This window comes from Meriones unguiculatus, chromosome 8, assembly GCF_030254825.1.
Source record: "Meriones unguiculatus strain TT.TT164.6M chromosome 8, Bangor_MerUng_6.1, whole genome shotgun sequence".
NCBI classification, from domain to species: domain Eukaryota; kingdom Metazoa; phylum Chordata; class Mammalia; order Rodentia; family Muridae; genus Meriones; species Meriones unguiculatus.
In genome coordinates, this window is record NC_083356.1 from 67,363,326 (window position 1) to 67,383,480 (window position 20,155).

The 20,155-nt window shown below is 42.8% G+C and overlaps 1 protein-coding gene across 1 annotated transcript; it reads left to right on the plus strand.

The window, feature by feature from the left end:
* Positions 1-7,490: 7,490 nt before the first annotated feature.
* LOC132655964 (uncharacterized) lies at positions 7,491-13,263 on the plus strand. Its single transcript, XM_060390511.1, is given in 5 exon segments — positions 7,491-7,601; positions 8,021-8,320; positions 8,394-9,248; positions 9,250-10,099; positions 10,102-13,263. Coding segments are annotated over 5 exon segments (5,070 nt in total). The 3' UTR covers positions 13,056-13,263.
* Positions 13,264-20,155: the final 6,892 nt, after the last annotated feature.

A 20,155-nucleotide genomic window follows, 5' to 3' on the forward strand; every position in this document is an offset into this window, starting at 1 on the left:
TTTCTTTTTTAAATACTAGTATTATTTGGTTTTTCCCTAGGTCCCTGGGCTACCTAGTCTCAGATTCTTGGTCACTGAAGCAGTGTCATGTATGAGTTACATCTCATGAAGTGGGCTTTACATCAAATCAGTTATTGGTTAATTGCTTCCACACGCTTTGTGCCACAACTGCCCTAGCTTATCTTGCAGGTAGTAGTTCATCTTTCTAAATAAAGGATTTTTGGCTGTGTTGGTGTATATGTTTCTGACAGGATATTTTATTTTATCATCTATCCAAATTATTAAAATAGCAAGGTATATAGGTGCATTCACTCGTAATTATGTGATGACCAATAAAGGCATTCTTTTTGTTTTACTAAAGGAACACTGTCACCATTTAAATAGTGTGTTGAGGATGCTGCTTTCATGTATTTATTTTTTAAGTGTGCATCTCCATCACCCATCATAATCATCACAAAACCTCTTGTTTGGTGTCTGAGTGGTGAGAAAACTTTATTTCCTCGATGAGAATAAAACAATTCCTTCTTTGCGTCTTTGTCTTCATCTTTATTTCTTTTTGAGGAAATATATGTTCTTCCTAGTGTACTGCAAGATTATTCCCAATAGCTAGATATGTTGTTAACCTATGTGTTAATACACAGGCAAAAGAGGTAAAGGCAATTATACACACACAGGAGACTATTTTGCCTTAACCAATAAGGAAATTCTGTGACTATATAGATGATACTGAAGGACACTACACTAAGTGAATTGAACCAGGGGCAGAACAACAAATACTGTTCACATTTCTTAAAGAATTGTGTTGTGGGTATTAATATTTACTATTGATTTATCCTTTAGTGAAGCAGCGGTTATTCCTAAACCAGCTGTACACCCAAATCACCACACAGAGACTGGGATTTATTTAATTAACCTAGAGCACAATTCTGGGCAATAGTTACTCCATCCTAAACCTCCAAGCCTGAATGGTTTCCTATCATACAGATTTCACCCATTATACTTGCTTTTAGTCATATCTTAGGTCCGGTTCATCCCTCCTCCTGGATCCAAGACCCTCCTCATGGTTCCCAGTCCTGTCCGGCAGACCTCTCTCTCCCCTCCTGCTTCCTCTCTCTCCCTCAGGATCAGGATGTCCCACCCTATACTCACCATTGCACAGCACTGGCTGGTTGGTTGTTTAATTGCCATTATAGAGAACAAATGGTGGCATGTTTACACAAACTTGAGACAGGTGATGCTTAGAATAAGCATCACAATGCAATGTCCAGATTGAAATCAGATGGTGGTAGAGAAATCAGTATTTGAATGAACAGGGATAAATTGTATACATTCCAAAAGAACATTATACCAATAGAGTTGAATTCGGGGAAGCAGAAAGTAGTGTACAGGGGCAGAGGGGAAGCATTTGAGAGATGTGGGTGCTGGTAAAAGACTCATTTAGGAAGGATAAATTAATAAAGCCTACTACAAAACTTTATGATTACAGTTAGTAGCACTGTGCTGTATGTGAATATTAGTAAGAATACAACATAAGTGTGTTTTTGATAATGCTTTCATTAAAAATTGCTTAACATTATCCTACAAATAATTGCATTTCATCATATTTGTGTACATACATGTAGTTTGAAGTTTTTAGACATTCCTTATCTCCACTGTGCTCCCCTCACTGCTAGGTCCACATTTTCTCACCCTTTAGACTCCCAATGGTCTCTTTCTTTTCCTTTAAATTAACATGTGCTCCATTACTCTTCTACCCAGTTTCCTTGCTAAGTTTCTTGGCCATGTCGCTGACTTTCATGTTTACATTGCTGACTTTATTCCTGATTTTTTAAATGAATTTTCTTACTTAATTCATTTGCTTATTTTTATCCTCTTGGCAATCACTGGTCACCTTGAGATGTGAACCTTCTAATTTGGATTTTTATTCACTTAGCTTTTTTTTTTTTTTTTTCCAGTAACTGAGAAGTTACAATATTTTGGAGGAGGTATGTTGCTTTGCTTTTTTGTTCTCCTCCTTGGCTATGAGGTGATTTGTGCATTGTTGGAATGGTTATCTTGCCAATATTCATTTGGGTGTGCTATCAGTGACAAGCTTCTATTTGAAGGCCTAATCACCAATATGACTCAGTGAGGAAAAAAAATGAGCTGTTGAAATAACACTATCAAACCAAAGTAGATATGTATCAAATTGATTAGAGCCAACAACAATGTAAATGAAAATGACAAAAATAATATAGATTACTATGAGGTGAAATCATTTATGTTAAAGTTGGAATGGTAACTGAATATAATATAGAAATAGGACAAGAAAAGTTTCCTCTTGAGATGATGTTCAGACATAGTCTTGAATGTACTTTGTGTTCACTGCTGACATGTCAATCAGACTGAATTTAAGGATTCTCTGTTGCCTTGCAGATAAGCCTGCCAGTCTCTCCTCAGCAGCGCTTCTTGGATCATCACTGCTTATGTCTCCCTGGGCCTCCCAGCTTCCCTGTCACTTCTCTGTGGCTTCTGATGCTCTTCCACTATTCTGTCTTTGGAATAGAATCTTTGTTATCCTGACTTCTATTTCTGGATACAAACAGAGGCAACTCTTCTGTCTTACCCAAGAAGTCTTTACACTTAATACTTGCTGTGTAGCACAGGTAATCTTAAACCTTTCTGTGTAGCCCAGGTTGGTTTTGAACCATTATCTTCCAGCCTCAGCGTCTCAAGCGCTTCAATTCCATGTGTACAGCAGCACATCCAGATCAAAGCATGTCCTTTAACAGATAAAATTAGATTAGAAAGTAATAACAGAAAGGTATCTAGAAAATTTACATCTATCTGTATATATGATACTGCTCAAAAGCACATGGCCAAAGGAAATTAAAAATAGAAATGAGAAAGAATTAAGAAAAGATGTCAACACAGTGCATCAAAATGTGTGGAACATACTGATGCAATACTCAGAGAAAAGTTCACAGCAGCAAACGATGCTTAAAAATTTACTTACTCACTTTACATCCCTATTACAGCCCCCTTCACCTCCTCCTGGTCCCATCCTCCCACCTTCTTCCCCCATTCTTCCATCTCTTTCTCCTTAGGAAAGGGGAGCCCCTTTTACCAACATGCTCAGGAACATCCAGTGACATTAGAACTAAGTGCATCTTCTTACCCTGAGGCCCTACAGGGCAGCCCAGCTAGAGGAGAGTGATCTAAAAGCAGGCAGGTTTCCATATCAGAGACAGCTCCCACTCTAACTGCTAGGAGACCCTCATGAAAACCAAAATGCCCATCAGCTACATACGTGCAGGGGAGCTAGGTCCAATCCATGCATGCTGTGGTTCAGTCTCTGTGAGCCCTCATGGTTTTCACTAAACACAGCTGGTCTTTTTTGTTTGTTTGTTTGTTTTTTGTTTTTTGAGACAGGGTTTCTCTGTGTAGCCTTGGCTGCTAGGATTCAGTTTGGAAGCCTGTAATCCCAGCACTATGGGAGGCAGAAGCAGGAGGATCTCTATGAGTTCAAGGCCAGCCTGGTTTACAAAACAAGGCTACACAGAGAAACCCTATCTCAAAAAACAAAACAACAAAACAAACAAACAGGACATTCTTGTGGAGTTCTTGTTCCCTCCAAGTCCCTCTATCCTTCTACAAGACTCCACAAGCTTCACCTAATTTTGGCTGTGGCTCTTCATCTGTTTTGCTCCCCTTCTGGGTGGAGGTAGGCTAGGCTTCTTCTACAAGCATCACAGAGTGTTATTAATAGTGTCAGGAGGTGGGTCTCAAGTTGGGCCAGTCATTGTTTGGCCCTTCCCTCAACCTATGCTGGACCTAGGTCCCCTACATGTATGTAGTTAATGGCTATCTTGGTCTTCATGAGGGTCCCCTAGCAATTAGAGCAGGTGCTGTCTCTAACATGGACTTTCTTCTCTGCTTTTGGATCACTTTCCCATAGCTGGACTGCCCTGTCTTGTTGGGCCTCAGTGCAAGAGGATGCACTTAGTCCTAATGCAACTTGATATGCGTTATTGGTGGTGGTGGTAGGGCTCTCCTTTTCTGAGAAGAAGGGGAGGGAGGAAAGGAGGGAAAGAGTAGGAGGGTGGGACCTGGAGTAGAGAAAGAAAGGGGTTTTGATAGGGATGTAAAGTGAATAAATAAATATTTTTTTTTAAAAAATGTAGAGGAATAAAGATGAATCTTAGATAGAAAGGCAAGACCCAATGTCTACCCCATTTGCTTTTTGAGTGAGGATTAAGCAACTACCCTAGAGTCTTCCTTCTTGTTTAGCTTCTTTCAGGGGAATATAGATTTTAGTATGTTTATCCTATATTATATGACTAATATCTACCCATAAGTGAGTATATACCATGTGTGTTTTTCTGCTTCTGGGATACCTCACTCTGGATGATTGTTTCTAATTCCCACCATTTGCCTGCAAATTTCATGATTTCCCTGTTGTTAATTGCTGAGTAGTATTCAGTTGTGTAGATGTGCCACAATTTCTGTATCCATTCCTCAGTTGAGTGACATCTGGGTTGTGTCCAGATTATGGCTATTACGAATAAAGCTGATATAAACATGGTTGAGCAAATGTCTGTGTTGTATACTTGTGCATATTTTGGATATATACCCCTGAGTAGTATAGCTGGATCTTGAGGTAGCACTATTCCTAATCATATGAGAAACTGTCACATTGACTTCCAAAGTGGTTGTACAAGTTTACATTCCCACCAACAATCTAGTAGGTTTCCCCTTTTTCCACATCCTCTTCAGCATGCTTTGTCACTTGAGTCTTTGCTCTTAGCCATTCTGATGTGTGTACGGTGAAATCTCAGCATAGTTTTGATTTGCATCTCCCTGATGACTAAGGATGTTGAGCATTTCCTTAAGTGTTTCTCTGCCACTCGATATTCCTCTATTGAGAATTCTGTTTAGCTTTGTACTCCATTTTTTAATTGGATTACTTGACATGTTGGTGTTTAACTTGGCGGGAGAATACAGGGAACAGGACAGGAGCCTACCACAGAGAGCCTCTGAGAGGCTACCCAGCAGGGTATCAAAGCAGATACTAAGACTCATAGCTAAGCTTTGGGCAGAGTTCAGGGAATCTTATGAAAGAAGAGGAAGATAGAAAGACCTGGAGGGGACAGGAGCTCCCCAAGGGGACCAACAAAACCAAAAAATCTGGGCAAATGGGTCTTTACAAAGCCTAATACTCCGACCAAGGACCATTCATGGAGATAACCTAGAACCCTTGCTCAGATATATCCCTTGGCAGCCCAGCCTCCAAGTGGGTTTCCTAGTAAGGGGAGTAGGGGCTGTCTCTGACATGAACTTAGTGGCTGGCTCTTTGATAACCTACCCTTGGGGGGAGTGCAGCTGCACCAGCCCACAGAGGAAGACAATGCAGCCAGTCCTGATGAGACCTGATAGGCTAGTACTTCCCCTATCAGTGGACTTGGAGAGGGACATGGAAAGAGAAGAGGAAGGGAGGGTGGGGTTGGGAGGGGATAAGAGATGGGCTACAGCTGGGATATAAAGTAAATAAATTTTAATAATAAAAAATAAAAAATTAAATAATAAAAAATTTAAAATTAAAAAAAAACTTAAGACCCAACTTATCCCACGGGGTATCCCAGGGAAAGCTCCTTTATAAATTATATCTTTTTATCAGTAATGATTATTGCATTCATTTACTCAATGTTTCCTATTTGAAAGATTCACACTTTTTTTAATGATTGGCTTCACTTTTATAATTGCAAAGGGATGTAAAATAATTGCATTAGTTCATAGAGCTAACTTGTTAAAGGCAGAAATGCATGTTACCACATTATCTCTCAGTCTTGCATGTCTTAAGTTGGGCCAACACTCATATAAGTCATATAAGGAGAAAGACCAATTTCCTCACCAGTGAGAATTCCACACTGAATGCATTCTCTAAAGATGCCCTGCCAAGTACCACTTGCATTTTTAGGAAAGAGGCTACTCCTATGCTTAGTTCCAGAACTACAATTTAGCTTCTAACCTCCTTATGAGGACTAACAAAATTTCATTTCAATACCTTCTGCTCCTTTAGAGGTCTCTGATCTCAAATATGACTTAATATTATGCAGTTTCTGGAATACTCACTAGCACTTTGATGATGTGGTCCCCAAAATCAACTATGGGAGAGAAGACTGCAAAATACCAGGGATCCAAGAGCATACAATCATCAAGTGTACATCACCATGTGAGCAAAACAACACATAGGCTATCTCCTAGCTTTAAAGAAAATAAGCAGTTTTGTTTGTAAGCCTATCAAGCTTGCCTGTTTATCGTCACCTAGTTTTGCCCTTGCTCAAACTAAAGAAGACACAGTGAGCCTATGCACTTGAATGTGGCCAAGGGAGCAATTGAAGCCAAAGGAATTATAAAGATCAGGACCTTAGTGTGAAAAGTATTCTTTTTGCCAAAAGAAATACCATACTGGACAGCTAAAATGTTTCAAAGACTGTAAGTAAAAGAAACTTTAAAAAAATGTAAGAGCGTTTACTGAATTAGGATTTAAGTACTTGAAAGCAACTAGAGAAGCTATAGGATTACTCAGTGTGGAAGAAAGTGATTGGAGATATTTAGGCTAATAAAAAGTTGATATTTTGCTTTTATGAATCAAATTTGGCTGATTTGGTAGCTTTTCAGGGAGAAAAAAATCTTACAATTGTAAATAGAACTAAGAATGAGCTAAATCAATGAGAAGAGATTTCTCTAAGCAAGCATCCTTGAACTGAACTGCAGAGCTGAGTGATAAGGAAGAGCCGAGCACACAGAGATCTGGTAGAATAAATGAGACCTAGAAGGCAGCACTTTCTGTTTCTTGGAAACTGATGAAAATTGCTTTAGAAGATCAACTTTCCAGAGAAAGAGAGATTTCTAGTAAATTTGATGTGGGGACAAAGACCTGATTCTGCCGGACTTTTTAGATCTTGGTCTTTACTTTTAAATTAATTATTAAGGCAATAGGAATCAATTAAATGACTTGAAGATGACTATATTTATATATAAAAAAGTAATTTGGATTTCATGAGGACAATATATTGCTGAGGAGTAACGATGGCCACGGAGACACTTATTAGAAGTGAGAAATGGGACCATCCCAAATTAGAAAGAAAAACATCTGGACCTTGAATAAGGGCCAGCTAAGAAGAAAGAAGAACAAGTCAGGCAATTTAGGGGAGGACTGTCCTTGAAGCTGTAAGCGGCCCGCTACAGAACCGAGAGATGGGAGAAGAGGGGAGGACTGTCCTTGGAGCTGTGAGCTCCCCGCTACAGCTGCCAACCGCATAACTGCTATCTTTTCTACTGACTAATCAATGTAAAGGCCTGATTTTTTAGGAATAAAAACTCTGTGCTTAGTATGCTCGGGGTCGTCTCCTGCTTTGAAGGGACGACCCCCATTGCGATCGGAATAAACTGCCTCTTGCTTTTGCATTGAACCGCGGTCTGTGAGTCACTTTGGGGGAGGGAGCGATATGGACCCTGCACCAGGAGTGCAGGTTTTGCATGTGGTGCGTCGCCCGGGAAACCAACGCGCCCCTTCCCCGACCCTCACCAGACTGGGTTTGGAGGTCAGGTTGAAACAGGTTAGTCATTTTGTTTGTTTGACTTCAGGTTTCTGCAGATTCTGTTTTGTTCTGTTTTGTTTTGGTTAGGCGCCTGTCTGAACCGTCTTGGTTGTCTGATTAGGCTATTTCGATTGACTGATGCGTCAGATAATCGAAAAGCCAGGAAGCTGGAGGATGCTCCAGGTTCCGTTTGTTGGGAGGTTGGATCAGAGACGGTCCTCCTCCCGTCTGAGTCTGATTTTTGTAGAGACCGGCCGGGGAGCCGTTCCGTTAGGGCACTGTGGTATCACCCGCAAGGGCGTCCTTGTCTGATTGCTTGTTTGGTTCTTTTTGTCTCTGTTCTTGTTGCCTCTCTGACTTTTCTGACGGAAGATTTCATTATGGGATAGACGGTGACTACACCCTTCTTTCACCTTGACACGATTCTTGCTGTTAAGACTAAGGCCTTCCAAGCGCAGGGGGGCCATCCTGATCAGGTACCTTATGTCCTAACCTGGGAGGATATTGTTTACCATCCACCCTCCTGGGTGCGCTCCTTTGTTCTCCCCACAGAGACTCCGTCAACAACTGTTTGTGCCGTTAAGGAGGAGGAGAAAAAGAAAGTGCTCACTTCTCCAGAAGCAGACCTCCTCCTTTTTGACCTTCTGCCCCCTTATCCTACCCCTACCCCTGCCAGTTCCCTGGCCGGTTCTCCTGCCAGACCTCCGACCGTTTCCCCTGTCAGTTTCCCGGAGGCTGTCAGTTCTCCCTCGGGGCCTAGGGCGGGGCTAGCATGCAACTTTCCTAGTCCCCTCACAAGTCCCTCAGCAGGCGCTGTTGGTCCCTCAGCGCTGCCACCGCAGACACTGTCGGTCAGCACTGCAGACACCACCAGAGGTCCCGCTGCACTCACCAGCTGACACTGCTCAGAATGAACGGGGCCCAGCAGCTGGAACACGAAGCCACAGAGCAACCCAGCTGGACTCGGTGGCTCTTCCGTTGCGAGCCTATGGATTTCCAGAGGGGGATGGGCAATACCCCCTTCAGTACTGGCCTTTTTCCACAGCTGATCTCTACAATTGGAAGGCTCACAATCCCCCTTTTTCTGAGAACCCCCAAGCCTTGACTGACTTGTTTGAATCTGTCCTTTTCTCTCACCAGCCCACTTGGGATGATTGCCAACAGCTTTTACAGACACTCCTGACTACCAAGGAGAGGGGACGAGTTCTTCTAAAAGCAAGGAAGAATGTCCCGGGGGCGGATGGGAGGCCTACAGTTCTCCCCAACGAGATTAATAATGGGTTTCCTCTCTCTCGTCCTGATTGGGATTACAATACACCAGAGGGTAGGCAGCACTTGAAGGTTTACCGCCAGACTCTAATGGTGGGTCTCCGTGGGGCTGCTCGAAGACCCACCAATTTGACTAAGGTAAGAGAAGTGGTCCAGGGGCCGGAGGAATCTCCTGCAGCCTACTTAGAACGGCTGATGGAAGCATTCCACCGGTTTACTCCCTATGACCCTGCTTCAGATGAGCACAGGGCAACAGTAGCTGTATCTTTCATAGATCAGTCAGCTAGGGATATTCGTAGGAAACTTCAGAAATTAGCAGGTCTGCAGGATAAGTCGTTGAAGGATTTAGTGCAAGTAGCAGAGAAAGTCTTCTATAGTCGAGAAACAGAAGAAGAAAAAAGAAGAAAGGAAACAGAAAGAACAGGAGATAAGAGAGAGAGACAAGAGGCAGGATAAAAAATTGACTAAGATTCTGGCCACCGTAGTTCAGGAAAGTCGTACTGAAAGGGAGAGAGTTCCTGGCAACCATAAGGGCCCTTTGTCTAAGGACCAGTGTGCCTACTGCAAGGAGACGGGACACTGGAGGAGGGATTGCCCCAAAAGGAAGAAGCAGCAGCTGAATTCTCGAGCCACAGGGACCAGGGTTCTGACCTTAAACAATGACAGCGATTAGGGAGGACGGGGTTCGGTTCCCCTCCCTGAACCCAGGGTAACCCTCAAGGTGGAGGGGAGGCCAGTCCATTTTCTAGTGGATACTGGCACTCAGCATTCAGTTCTGTTGCAAGACTCAGGGGCTAAGAAAGAAAAGAAATCATGGGTTCAAGGGGCCACTGGATGTAAGCAATATACATGGACTACCCGAAGAACAGTGGACCTTGGAGTGGGCCGGGTATCCCACTCGTTCTTAGTCATGCCTGACTGCCCATACCCATTGCTGGGACGGGATATCCTGACCAAAATAGGAGCCCACATCTATTTTAACCCAGAAGGCCCACAGGTTACAGATAAAAGAGGGGATCCTATTCACGTGCTTACAATTCACTTGGAAGATGAATACTGGCTATTTGAAAATTTAAAAGAGGGGGAAAAAGACATTGACTGGTGGGTAAAAAAATACCCTGAGGCCTGGGCTGAAACAGCTGGCTTAGGGAAAGCCAGAAAGCAACCACCAGTCCAGATAGAGCTAAAACCTCAGGCAGCCCCAGTTGCAGTGCGGCAGTATCCAATGTCTAAGGAAGCCCATGAGGGGTTTTGAAAAGGTGTCAATCTTCTTGGAATACTCCATTACTGCCGTTCCGGAAGCCTGGGAGCAACGATTATCGGCCTGTGCAAGACCTGAGGGAAGTTAACAAACAGGTTATGGACTTACATCCAACAGTCCCCAACCCGTATAACCTGCTGAGCTCCCTTCCCCCTGACAGAGCCTGGTATACTGTTCTAGACCTTAAAGATACATTCTTTTGTCTTCAACTTAGCCCTGCCAGCCAAGACATTTTCGCTTTTGAATGGAAAGATCCTGACTCCGGGGTCTCGGGCCAACTAACATGGACTCGACTTCCCCAAGGATTTAAGAATTCTCCTAACATATTTGATGAAGCCCTGCACCGAGACCTGGCACACTTCCGGGCCACAAATACTCAGGTAACTCTTCTCCAGTACGTGGATGACATCTTACTAGCTGCAGATTGTCAGAAAACCTGTCTCAAAGCCACCGGCCAACTGTTACAAGAATTGGGCAAACTTGGCTATAGAGCATCAGCAAAGAAGGCCCAGATATGCCGGAAACAGGTCAGTTACCTGGGGTATATACTAAAGGAAGGAAAAAGATGGTTATCAGAGGCTAGAAAAGAGACTGTGTTTCATATTCCCCCTCCACGAACTACAAAACAACTGAGGGAATTTCTTGGTACAGCGGGGTTTTGCCGATTATGGATTCCTGGGTTCGCTGAAATGGCAGCCCCTCTGTATGCCCTTACAAAGGGCAATGACTCTTTTTCCTGGGGAAAAGATGAACAGGCTGCATTTGATAATATTAAACAGGCTTTAATGTCAGCTCCAGCCTTGGGACTTCCTGATGTCACTAAACCTTTTCATCTCTATGTGGCCGAGAACCAGGGAATGGCTAAAGGGGTGTTAACTCAAAAGATTGGATCCTGGAAGAGACCGGTAGCTTATCTATCTAAAAAGCTTGATCCAGTAGCAGCAGGATGGCCGACCTGCCTTCGGATAATAGCAGCAGTCGCCGCATTGGTAAAGGATGCTGACAAGCTGACCTTGGGACAAGATCTTACTGTTTATGCCCCTCATGCCCTTGAGAGTGTTATCAGACAGCCACCTGATCTCTGGCTCACGAATGCTCGCATGACATATTACCAAACTTTGCTTTTGAATAATGACAGGATTACTTTTGCCCCAGCAACGGGGCTAAACCCTGCCACCCTGTTGCCAGATCCAGAGATTCAGCCCCCAGAGCATGATTGCTTGCAGGTGTTGGCCGAAGAACAGGGATGGCAAAAGGACTTAAAAGACCAGCCTCTGCCGGATGCAGAGGTGACATATTACACAGATGGGAGTAGCTTTTTGGAAAATGGAAAAAGAAAAGTGGGAGCAGCGGTGGTGGATGGACACAAGGTAATATGGGCCCAAGCACTGCCTGAAGGCACCTCTGCTCAACGAGCAGAACTAATTGCCTTAACTCAAGCATTAACTTTGGGGAAAGACAAAAAGATAAACATCTACACTGACAGCAGGTATGCCTTTGCTACGGCCCATGTGCACGGGGCCATCTACCAGCAGAGAGGCCTATTGACGTCAGCCGGTAAAGAAATTAAAAATAAAAATGAAATCTTGGCCTTGCTCAATGCCTTACTACTGCCCACCAAGGTAAGCATAATTCACTGCCTGGGACATCAGAAGGGAAATTCCAAGGCAGCAAAGGGAAATAACATGGCTGATCAGGAGGCTAAAGCAGCTGCTAGAAGAAGTCCTGCTCCAGTGATATTAACTACTGAATTGCCAGAGAAGGAACAGCTAAAATACTCAGAGGACAACCTGGAGCAAATACAAAGAAAACAAGGGACATTCGATGCTAATGTGGGAGCATGGATTGACTCCAAATGTAAGGTCATTTTGCCACAGGAGGATGCTAAGAGACTAATAGCACAAATGCATCAATGGACTCATTTAGGGGCAAGGAAATTGACTGAAATTGTTCTCCAATCTCCTTACCGAATACTAAACCTCACTGCTCTAACCGAAAAAGTGACTCAGACATGTATCCCTTGCCAAAAGGTAAACGTAGGGAAGAATTTCCAAAGCTCGGGAAAACGGTTAAGGGGAACTAGACCTGGAATGCATTGGGAAGTGGACTTTACCGAGATCAAGCCGGCCAGGTATGGACATAAATATCTTATAGTCTTTGTAGATACCTTCTCAGGATGGGTGGAAGCTTTTCCCACCAAGAAAGAGACTGCTCTGGTTGTAGCCAAGAAGATTTTAGAAGACATTTTTCCCTGGTTTGGAGTTCCAAAGGTAATCGGGTCAGACAATGGGCTGGCCTTCGTTGCTCAGGTAAGTCAGGAGGTGGCCAGATTTTTGGGGACTAATTGGAAATTACATTGTGCTTATAGACCCCAAAGTTCAGGACAGGTAGAAAGAATGAATAGAACTCTAAAAGAGACCCTTACTAAATTGACCATGGAGACTGGCAGTGACTGGGTGGTACTCCTCCCTCTGGCTCTTTTTAGGGTCAGGAATACTCCTTCCTTGTTGAATCTCACGCCTTTTGAACTATTGTATGGAGTTCCTGCTCCCTTGACTCTCCTGGGAGACCCTGTTGACATAACTAGTGGTAACTCTGACTTGTTGTCCAGGTTAAAGGGACTGCAGCTTATTCAAAAAGAAATCTGGAACAAGGTTGGCAGTGCATATGTGCCAGGATCCTTAGAGGTGCCACATCAGTTCCAAGTTGGAGACTTGGTTTATGTACGGCGACACCGTAGTCAAAATTTGGAACCCCGGTGGAAAGGTCCTTACTGCATCCTGCTCACCACCCCAACGGCTGTGAAGGTAGAAGGCATTGCTGCTTGGATCTACGCATCACACGTCAAACCCGCTCCAGAGGACTCCACTTCTGACTGGAAAATCCAGCCCAGTGACAATCCCTTAAAACTTAAACTTGTTAAGAATGTTAGCCGTGGGTGATATCCACAAACTGCTGGTGCTTTTGGCTCTGTTAAGCACTTACAATACTTGCTTGGGCTCCAGTCCTCACCAGCCCAAACTTTTGACTTGGGAAGTAACTAATCAGAGACATATTATAATTTGGTCTGTTTCAAAGATAGCCCCACCCTTCACATGGTGGCCGGACTTGTACCCTGACCTTTGTAAAATGGCTCTAGGAGCACCTGCTAACTGGAATTTGCAAAGCCACCTAGACCCCAACGTGGTTCTTGGGGACCATAGACGTGGGTCTTTTAGTGAGAGAAGGGGCTTAGAACCCTGGGGGGGGGGGCTGCGGGACCACCAACCACCGCAGTATGCTGCGAGTCCTAACCTTTTATGTATGTCCAGGACCCCACCAGCAACCTAAAATGGTAAACAAATGTGGGGGGAGAAATGACTTCTACTGCAAAAATTGGGGGTGTGAAACCACTGGTGATACTTACTGGAAGCCTACCTCCAGTTGGGATTACATTGTTGTTAAATCTAATTACAGTCATGCCCAGCCCCCAGACTGGAGACCAAACAATAGGTGGACTAATCAGCCAATATGTACCACCTGGTGCCACCCCCTGCTAATCTGGTTCACAGACACTGGAAAACAGATTTCAACTAACTGGGTGACGGGGTTCACTTGGGGCCTATGAATATATAAGGAAAGATATGATGATGGGTTACTTTTCACCATCAAATTAAAAATAACAGCCCCATCTGCTGAAGTAGGGCCAAATAAAGCTGGCCCTCACCTGGTTCCCCCAGTGAAAGCGGACCCCCAGACTATAGCCCCACATCCAGCAACCCCCTCACTGACTCCTAACTCAAAAATGGGTAAAGATTCTTCTTCCCCTAAGCCTCCTGGACCATACATTACTTCCCTAGCACAGGGGGCCTTTCAGGCACTAGATAACACCAACCCCAAGGTTACTGAGTCTTGTTGGTTATGCTTTGGAATTGCTCCCCCATATTATGAAGGAATTGCCTTTACAGATGAGATAAGTAACTCCCAAGAGGCAACAGCCTGCCGTTGGACGCAAAGGGAGGCTAGACTTTCCCTGTCTGCCGTTTCAGGGCAAGGACTCTGTGTAGGTAAAGTCCCCCCCAGTCATCAGTTTTTATGCAACCAAACCTATGATGTTGCAGGTCTGTCTGGGTACCTCATACCACCAATCGATGGATGGTGGGCCTGTGCGACAGGGATCACTACTTGTGTCAGTACTCAGGTGCTTGTCAATTCATCTGACTACTGTGTCCTGGTCCAGGTAATTCCCCGAGTCACCTATCACCCGTATGAAGAGCCCTTCCAATACTGGGACTCTGTGGGGGAACCGCTGATACGAACAAAAAGAGACCTGGGAATTTCCCTAGCCATAATGCTTGGGGTCGGGCTAGTTGCAGTAGGGACGCAGCTGGGGGTCGGCTATAGCCCTCCGACATAGCGGGTTAAATGAGCTTGGGGCAGCTGTTGATGAGGACATAGAAAGATTAGAAAGCACAATTAGAGAGCTCAAAGATTCCTTACAGTCATTATCAGAGATGGTGTTACAAAACAGAAGGGGCTTAGATTTATTGTTTTTGCAACAAGGAGGTTTATGCGCTGCTCTAAAAGAAAAATGCTGTTTCTATGTCAACCATACTGGAGTTGTCACTGAGACCCTAGATAAGGTCAAAGAGGGCTTAGAAAAGAGAAAGCGAGAATGAGCCCAAAGCCTAGGATGGTCTGAAGGATGGTTTAATTCCTCTCCATGGATGACCACTTTAATCTCCACCTTGCTAGGCCCTTTGCTAATTCTTCTCCTGATTGTAACTCCTGGTCCCTGCATTCTTAATAAGCTAGTCAATTTTGTGAGAGAACAGATCAGTACCGTTCAGGTCCTTATGCTTCGACAGCAGTATCAGCAATTAGAGATGCAGGTTGAATCTAGCTTATAATTTTAGGGTTAAAATTATGCCAAAGAAAAAGGGGGGAATGAGAAACTGGACCATCCCAAATTAGAAAGAAAAACAACTGGACCTTGAATAGGGGCCAGCTAAGAAGAAAGAAGAACAAGTCAGGCAATTTAGGGGAGGACTGTCCTTGAAGCTGTGAGCTCCCCGCTACAGCTGCCAGCCCGCATTACTGCTATCTTTTCTGCTGACTAATCAATGTAAAGGCCTGATTTTTTTAGGAATAAAAACTCTGTGCTTAGTATGCCCGGGGTCGTCTCCTACTTTGAAGGGACGACCCCCATTGCGATCGGAATAAACTGCCTCTTGCTTTGCATTGAACCACGGTCTGTGAGTCTCTTTGGGGGAGGGAGCGATATGGACCCTGCACCGGGAGTGCAGGTTTTGCAGAAGCACTTAATTATACAAGACATAACAGTTTTTTCCTCAAACCTCTCCCCAACCTGTCATATTCTGCAAACCCACAAGCTTAGTTCCAAATATCCAGCCCATCAATTCCCTTTATGAACCATCTTAGCCTGGTAAGTCAATTGTTCCCTTTTTCAAACTGATCCCTACACCAACTATCTCATTACCCATAAGCCTAGTCCCAGACCTGTGGCCCACTTGGTTAAGAGCAAACTTTGTTAGGAATCTCACCCTTTCATTTTCCTACCTTTCCCTTAACCCATCTCCATTTGTAAGTCCACAAACCTAGTGTCAAACCAAGTATCCAAGAATCTCTTATTTGTAAGCCACCTTTGGAAGCCTTACCTTCCCTTTATCATCCCCTGTCAATCTCTCCCATCCTCCTGCCTGGTGCCATCCCTACACCTCCAGGTCGGTGTCCATAGTGGTGGCTTTTAAACCTGATTTCCTCAAGAGTCACAATTGATTGGCATCTATGCAACCACAGGCCTGTCTCCAAGCCTTTCTTTTTTGGGAGTCATCTTTGTCTGATCCAGTTAAACAGCTGATCCACCAAGTTTGCCTGGATTGGTTTAGGTCACATATCTCATGTACTTGTTCTTTTTAAGAAAGGCCAGATTAAGAAATCCTACACCCAAATGAAGGAAGAAATTAACATGCCCAAGCCAAATCATAAAAAAATAAAACAAAACAAAATATGTATGAATGCCAAGACAGTATGTCTCCTATCATACCCCACTATTACTACAGGAGTGGTGCCTAGGTAGAACTACCTAGATTAACCCCAGGACACAGAATTTAAGAGAACGATACTAAACTCTGTCAAAGGATGCAAGGAATTAAAAAAAAAATTAGGAACAAACACTTTATTGAACTTCAAGAGGATAATAAGCAAGTGACTGAGGTCCAAAACACCAGACATTCACAACTGAATGAAAAGAGAAAGGTAATTTAAAATTTGAAACTGAATTTGATAGAAATAGAAACATTTATGAGAATAGAACACAAGTAAAATGAAGATAGAACTGAAAAAGTTAATATTCAGATTAGAAAACTTAAGGCAAAGCTTTAAAAGTTGAATAAATTGCACATTGCTCTGCAGCTCATGAGACCAACACAGATTAGGGAGCAGCAATTCCCTGACCTGTGCCATTTCCTGGGACTTACTCCTGATCTGGAACCTACCCCTCACACCAGCAAGGATCAGGGAGCAACAGGTAATAGGCCCTTCCCTTCCACCCCTATCTACTGGCTTGCCACAACCTGCCAGCCACAACCTGGGCCAAGTCAGCCCAGGGCATCTGTGTTCCACTTCCCCTGCATGCCCCAAACACAGTTCTCCTACTTGATATTTCCCTGGACCCATACTGATCTGTGGCCCCTAAGACCAGCACAGATCAGGAAGCAGCAGCTCCCAGTCTTGTGCAATTACCAAAGACCTTTGTCAGTCTGAGGCAATGGAGATCAGCAGGGATTAAGGAGCAGCAGAAAAACCAGGGGACTGAGGCCATCTGGGACCCTGAGTTCTACCTACAACCACAGAGAACTTTACTATCAGAGACCACAAAGCCTGCTAATAACAGAATCAACCAAATGCCTAAATGTCAGTGCAAGAACACCAGGAACAAAGCCCAGGGCCATATGATACCACCAAACCCCAGCTATGCTACCAACAACAAGCCCTGAGGATCCTACAATACTAGAACCACAAGAATCTTAAATCAGATGTTATGGAGATGATAGAGGCCTTAAAAGAAGAAAATAAATACCTTAAAGAAACACAGGAAGACACAACTAAACAGATGAAAGAACTGAGCAAATCCCTTAAAGAAATACAGGAAAATACAAAACCAGATGGTAGAAGAAAATGAATAAGACTGTCCAGGACCTAAAAATAGAAATAGAAGCAATAAAGAAAACACAATCTGAAGCAATCCTGGAGATGGAAAACGTAGGTAAGAGAACTGGAACTACAGACACAAGCATCAATATCAGAATACAAGAGATGGAAGAGAGAATCTTGGTTGGAGTATCAGTTTCTGCAGCCCCCCCTGGGCCCATGTTTTTTGGCTCTGTTTGTCTACTTGTGGAGCTTTTGTCCCTTTAAGGTCTTTCTACTTCACTTTTCTTCCATAAGGATTCTGGTACTATGTCAAAGTTTGGCAACGAGTCTCAGTAACTCCTTCAATACCCTGTAGAGTTTTTCAGAGGTCTTCTGTGGAAGGCTTTTGTCCTGTTCCTTGTCTTCTCCTACTTCTGATGTCTATCCTGTTTGCCCTTCTAAGTGAGGCTTCTGCCTCTTCTCTAGGGCCTTCCTGTTGTTTAGCTTCTTTAGGACTACAGGTGTTTATCCTATATTGTATGGGGTAATATACTCTTATAAGTGAGTGTATACCCTGTGTGTCTTTCTGCTTCTGGGTTACCTCACTCAGGATGATCTTTTTTAGTTCCTACCATTTGCCTTCAATTTTCATGATTTCCTTGTTTTTTAATTGCTGAGTAGTATTCAATTGTGTAATGTACCCACAACTTTTTTATCCATTCTTCAGTTTGAGGGTCATCTAAGTTGTTTTCAGATTCTGGCTATTATGAATAAAGTGGCTATGAACATATTTGAGCAAATGTCCTTGTTGCAAGGTTTAACATTTTTCACATATATGCCTAGTATAGATAGATTGTAAGGTAGCACTATACCCAATTTTCATGGAAAGTGCCATATTGATTTCCAAAGTGTTTGTAAAAGTATACATTCTCACCAGTAATACAGGAGGGTTCCCCTTTCTCCACAATCTCTCCTGCATGTGTCATCCTGTGCATTTTTATCTTAGCCATTCTGATGGATGTGAGGTGGAATCTCAGGGTAGCTTTGATTTGCATTTCTCAGATGAAATTGAGCATTTCTTTAAGTATTTCTCTGCCATTTGATATTCCTTTGTTGAGATTCTTTGTTTAGCTCTATACCCCATTTTTAAATTGTGTTATTTGGTTTGTTGTTTAACTTCTTGAGTTCTTTATATATTTTAGATATTAGCTCTATGTTGATGAAGATCTTTTCCAGGGCTATAGGCTGTTGTTTGGTTCTGTTGATAGTTTCCTTTGCTTTACAGAAGCTTTCCATTTCATGAGGTCTCATTTATTGATTGTTGATCTTAGAGCCTGTGCTGTTGGTGTTCTGTCCTGGAAATTTTCTCCTGTACCAATGAGTACTAGGCTCTTCACCACTTTTTCTTCTAATAGGTTTAGTGTGTCTGGTTTTATGTTGAGTTATTTGATCCACTTGGATTTTACTTTAGTGCAGGGTGATAAATATGGGTCTATTTGTATTTTTTTACATGTAGACATTCAGTTAGACCAGCACTAAACCAGAAGCTAAACATAGAAATAATGACACCTACAGAGGTCTTAAATCAAACGGACCCAAATCATAGAAAAAACTTTTCCAACCTAAAGAAAGAAATGCTTATAAACATACAAGAAGCCTACAGAATGCCAAATATATTGGACCAGAAAAGAAAATCCTCCTGTCACATAATAATCAAAACACTAAATGTACAGAACAAAGAAAGTATCTTAGTAGCCACAAGGGAAAAAAGCCAAGTCACAGAAAGACAAACCTATCAGAATTACACCTGACTTTTCAACAGAGACTATGAAAGCCATAAGGGTCTGGTCAGATTTCATGAAGTCATTAAGAGAGCACAGATGTCAACCCAGACTATTATACCTAGCAAAAATTTCAATCACCATAGATAGAGAAAACAAGATATTTCAGGACAAAACCAAGTTTAAACAGTACCTAACCACAAACCCAGTGCTATAGAAGACACTAAAAGGAAAACTTCAACCCAAAGAGTCTCATTACACCCACAAAACCACAGGAAACAAATAACCCTACAGCCACAAAACCAAAAGAAAGGAAATAACACACATACACACATACGCACACACACACACACACACACACACACACACTACCACCACCAATATCAAAGTAACAGGAAGTAACAACAACTGGTCATTAATGTCTCTTAATATCAATGGCCTCAGCTGTCCAATAAAAAGACACAGGCTAACAGAATGGATATGTAAATATGACCCGTTATTTCTGTTGCATACAAGAAACATTCTTCAGTAATAATCATAGATGTTACCTCAGAATAAATATCTAGAAAAAGGTTTTCCAAACAAACAGTCACAAGAAACAAGCTGGAGTAGTCATTTTAATATTGAATAAAATAGACTTTCAACCAAAATTAGTCAAAAGAGACAGGGAAGGACAGTTCATACTTATCAAAGGAAAAATCGACCAAGATGACATATCAATTCTGAACCTATACACACCAAACTCCCAGGCACCCTATTTGTAAAAGCAATATTACTAAAGCTTAAATCACACATTGAACCCCACACATTAATAGTAGGAGACGTCAACAACCTTCTTACCAATGGATAGATCATTAAGATAGAAACTAAAGAGAGAAATAATGAAACTAACTAATATTATGAATGAATTGGACCTAACAGGTATCTTCAGAACAGTCTATCCAAACACAAAATAATATACCTTCTTCTAAGCACCCCTCATGGAATGTTCTCCAAAAGTGGCCACATAGTCAGACACAAAGCAAGTCTCAACAAATACAAGCAGACCACCATGGATTAAAGCTAGACTTCAACATCAGAAACAACAGGATGCCTACAAACTCATGGAAACTGAATAGCTCTCTACT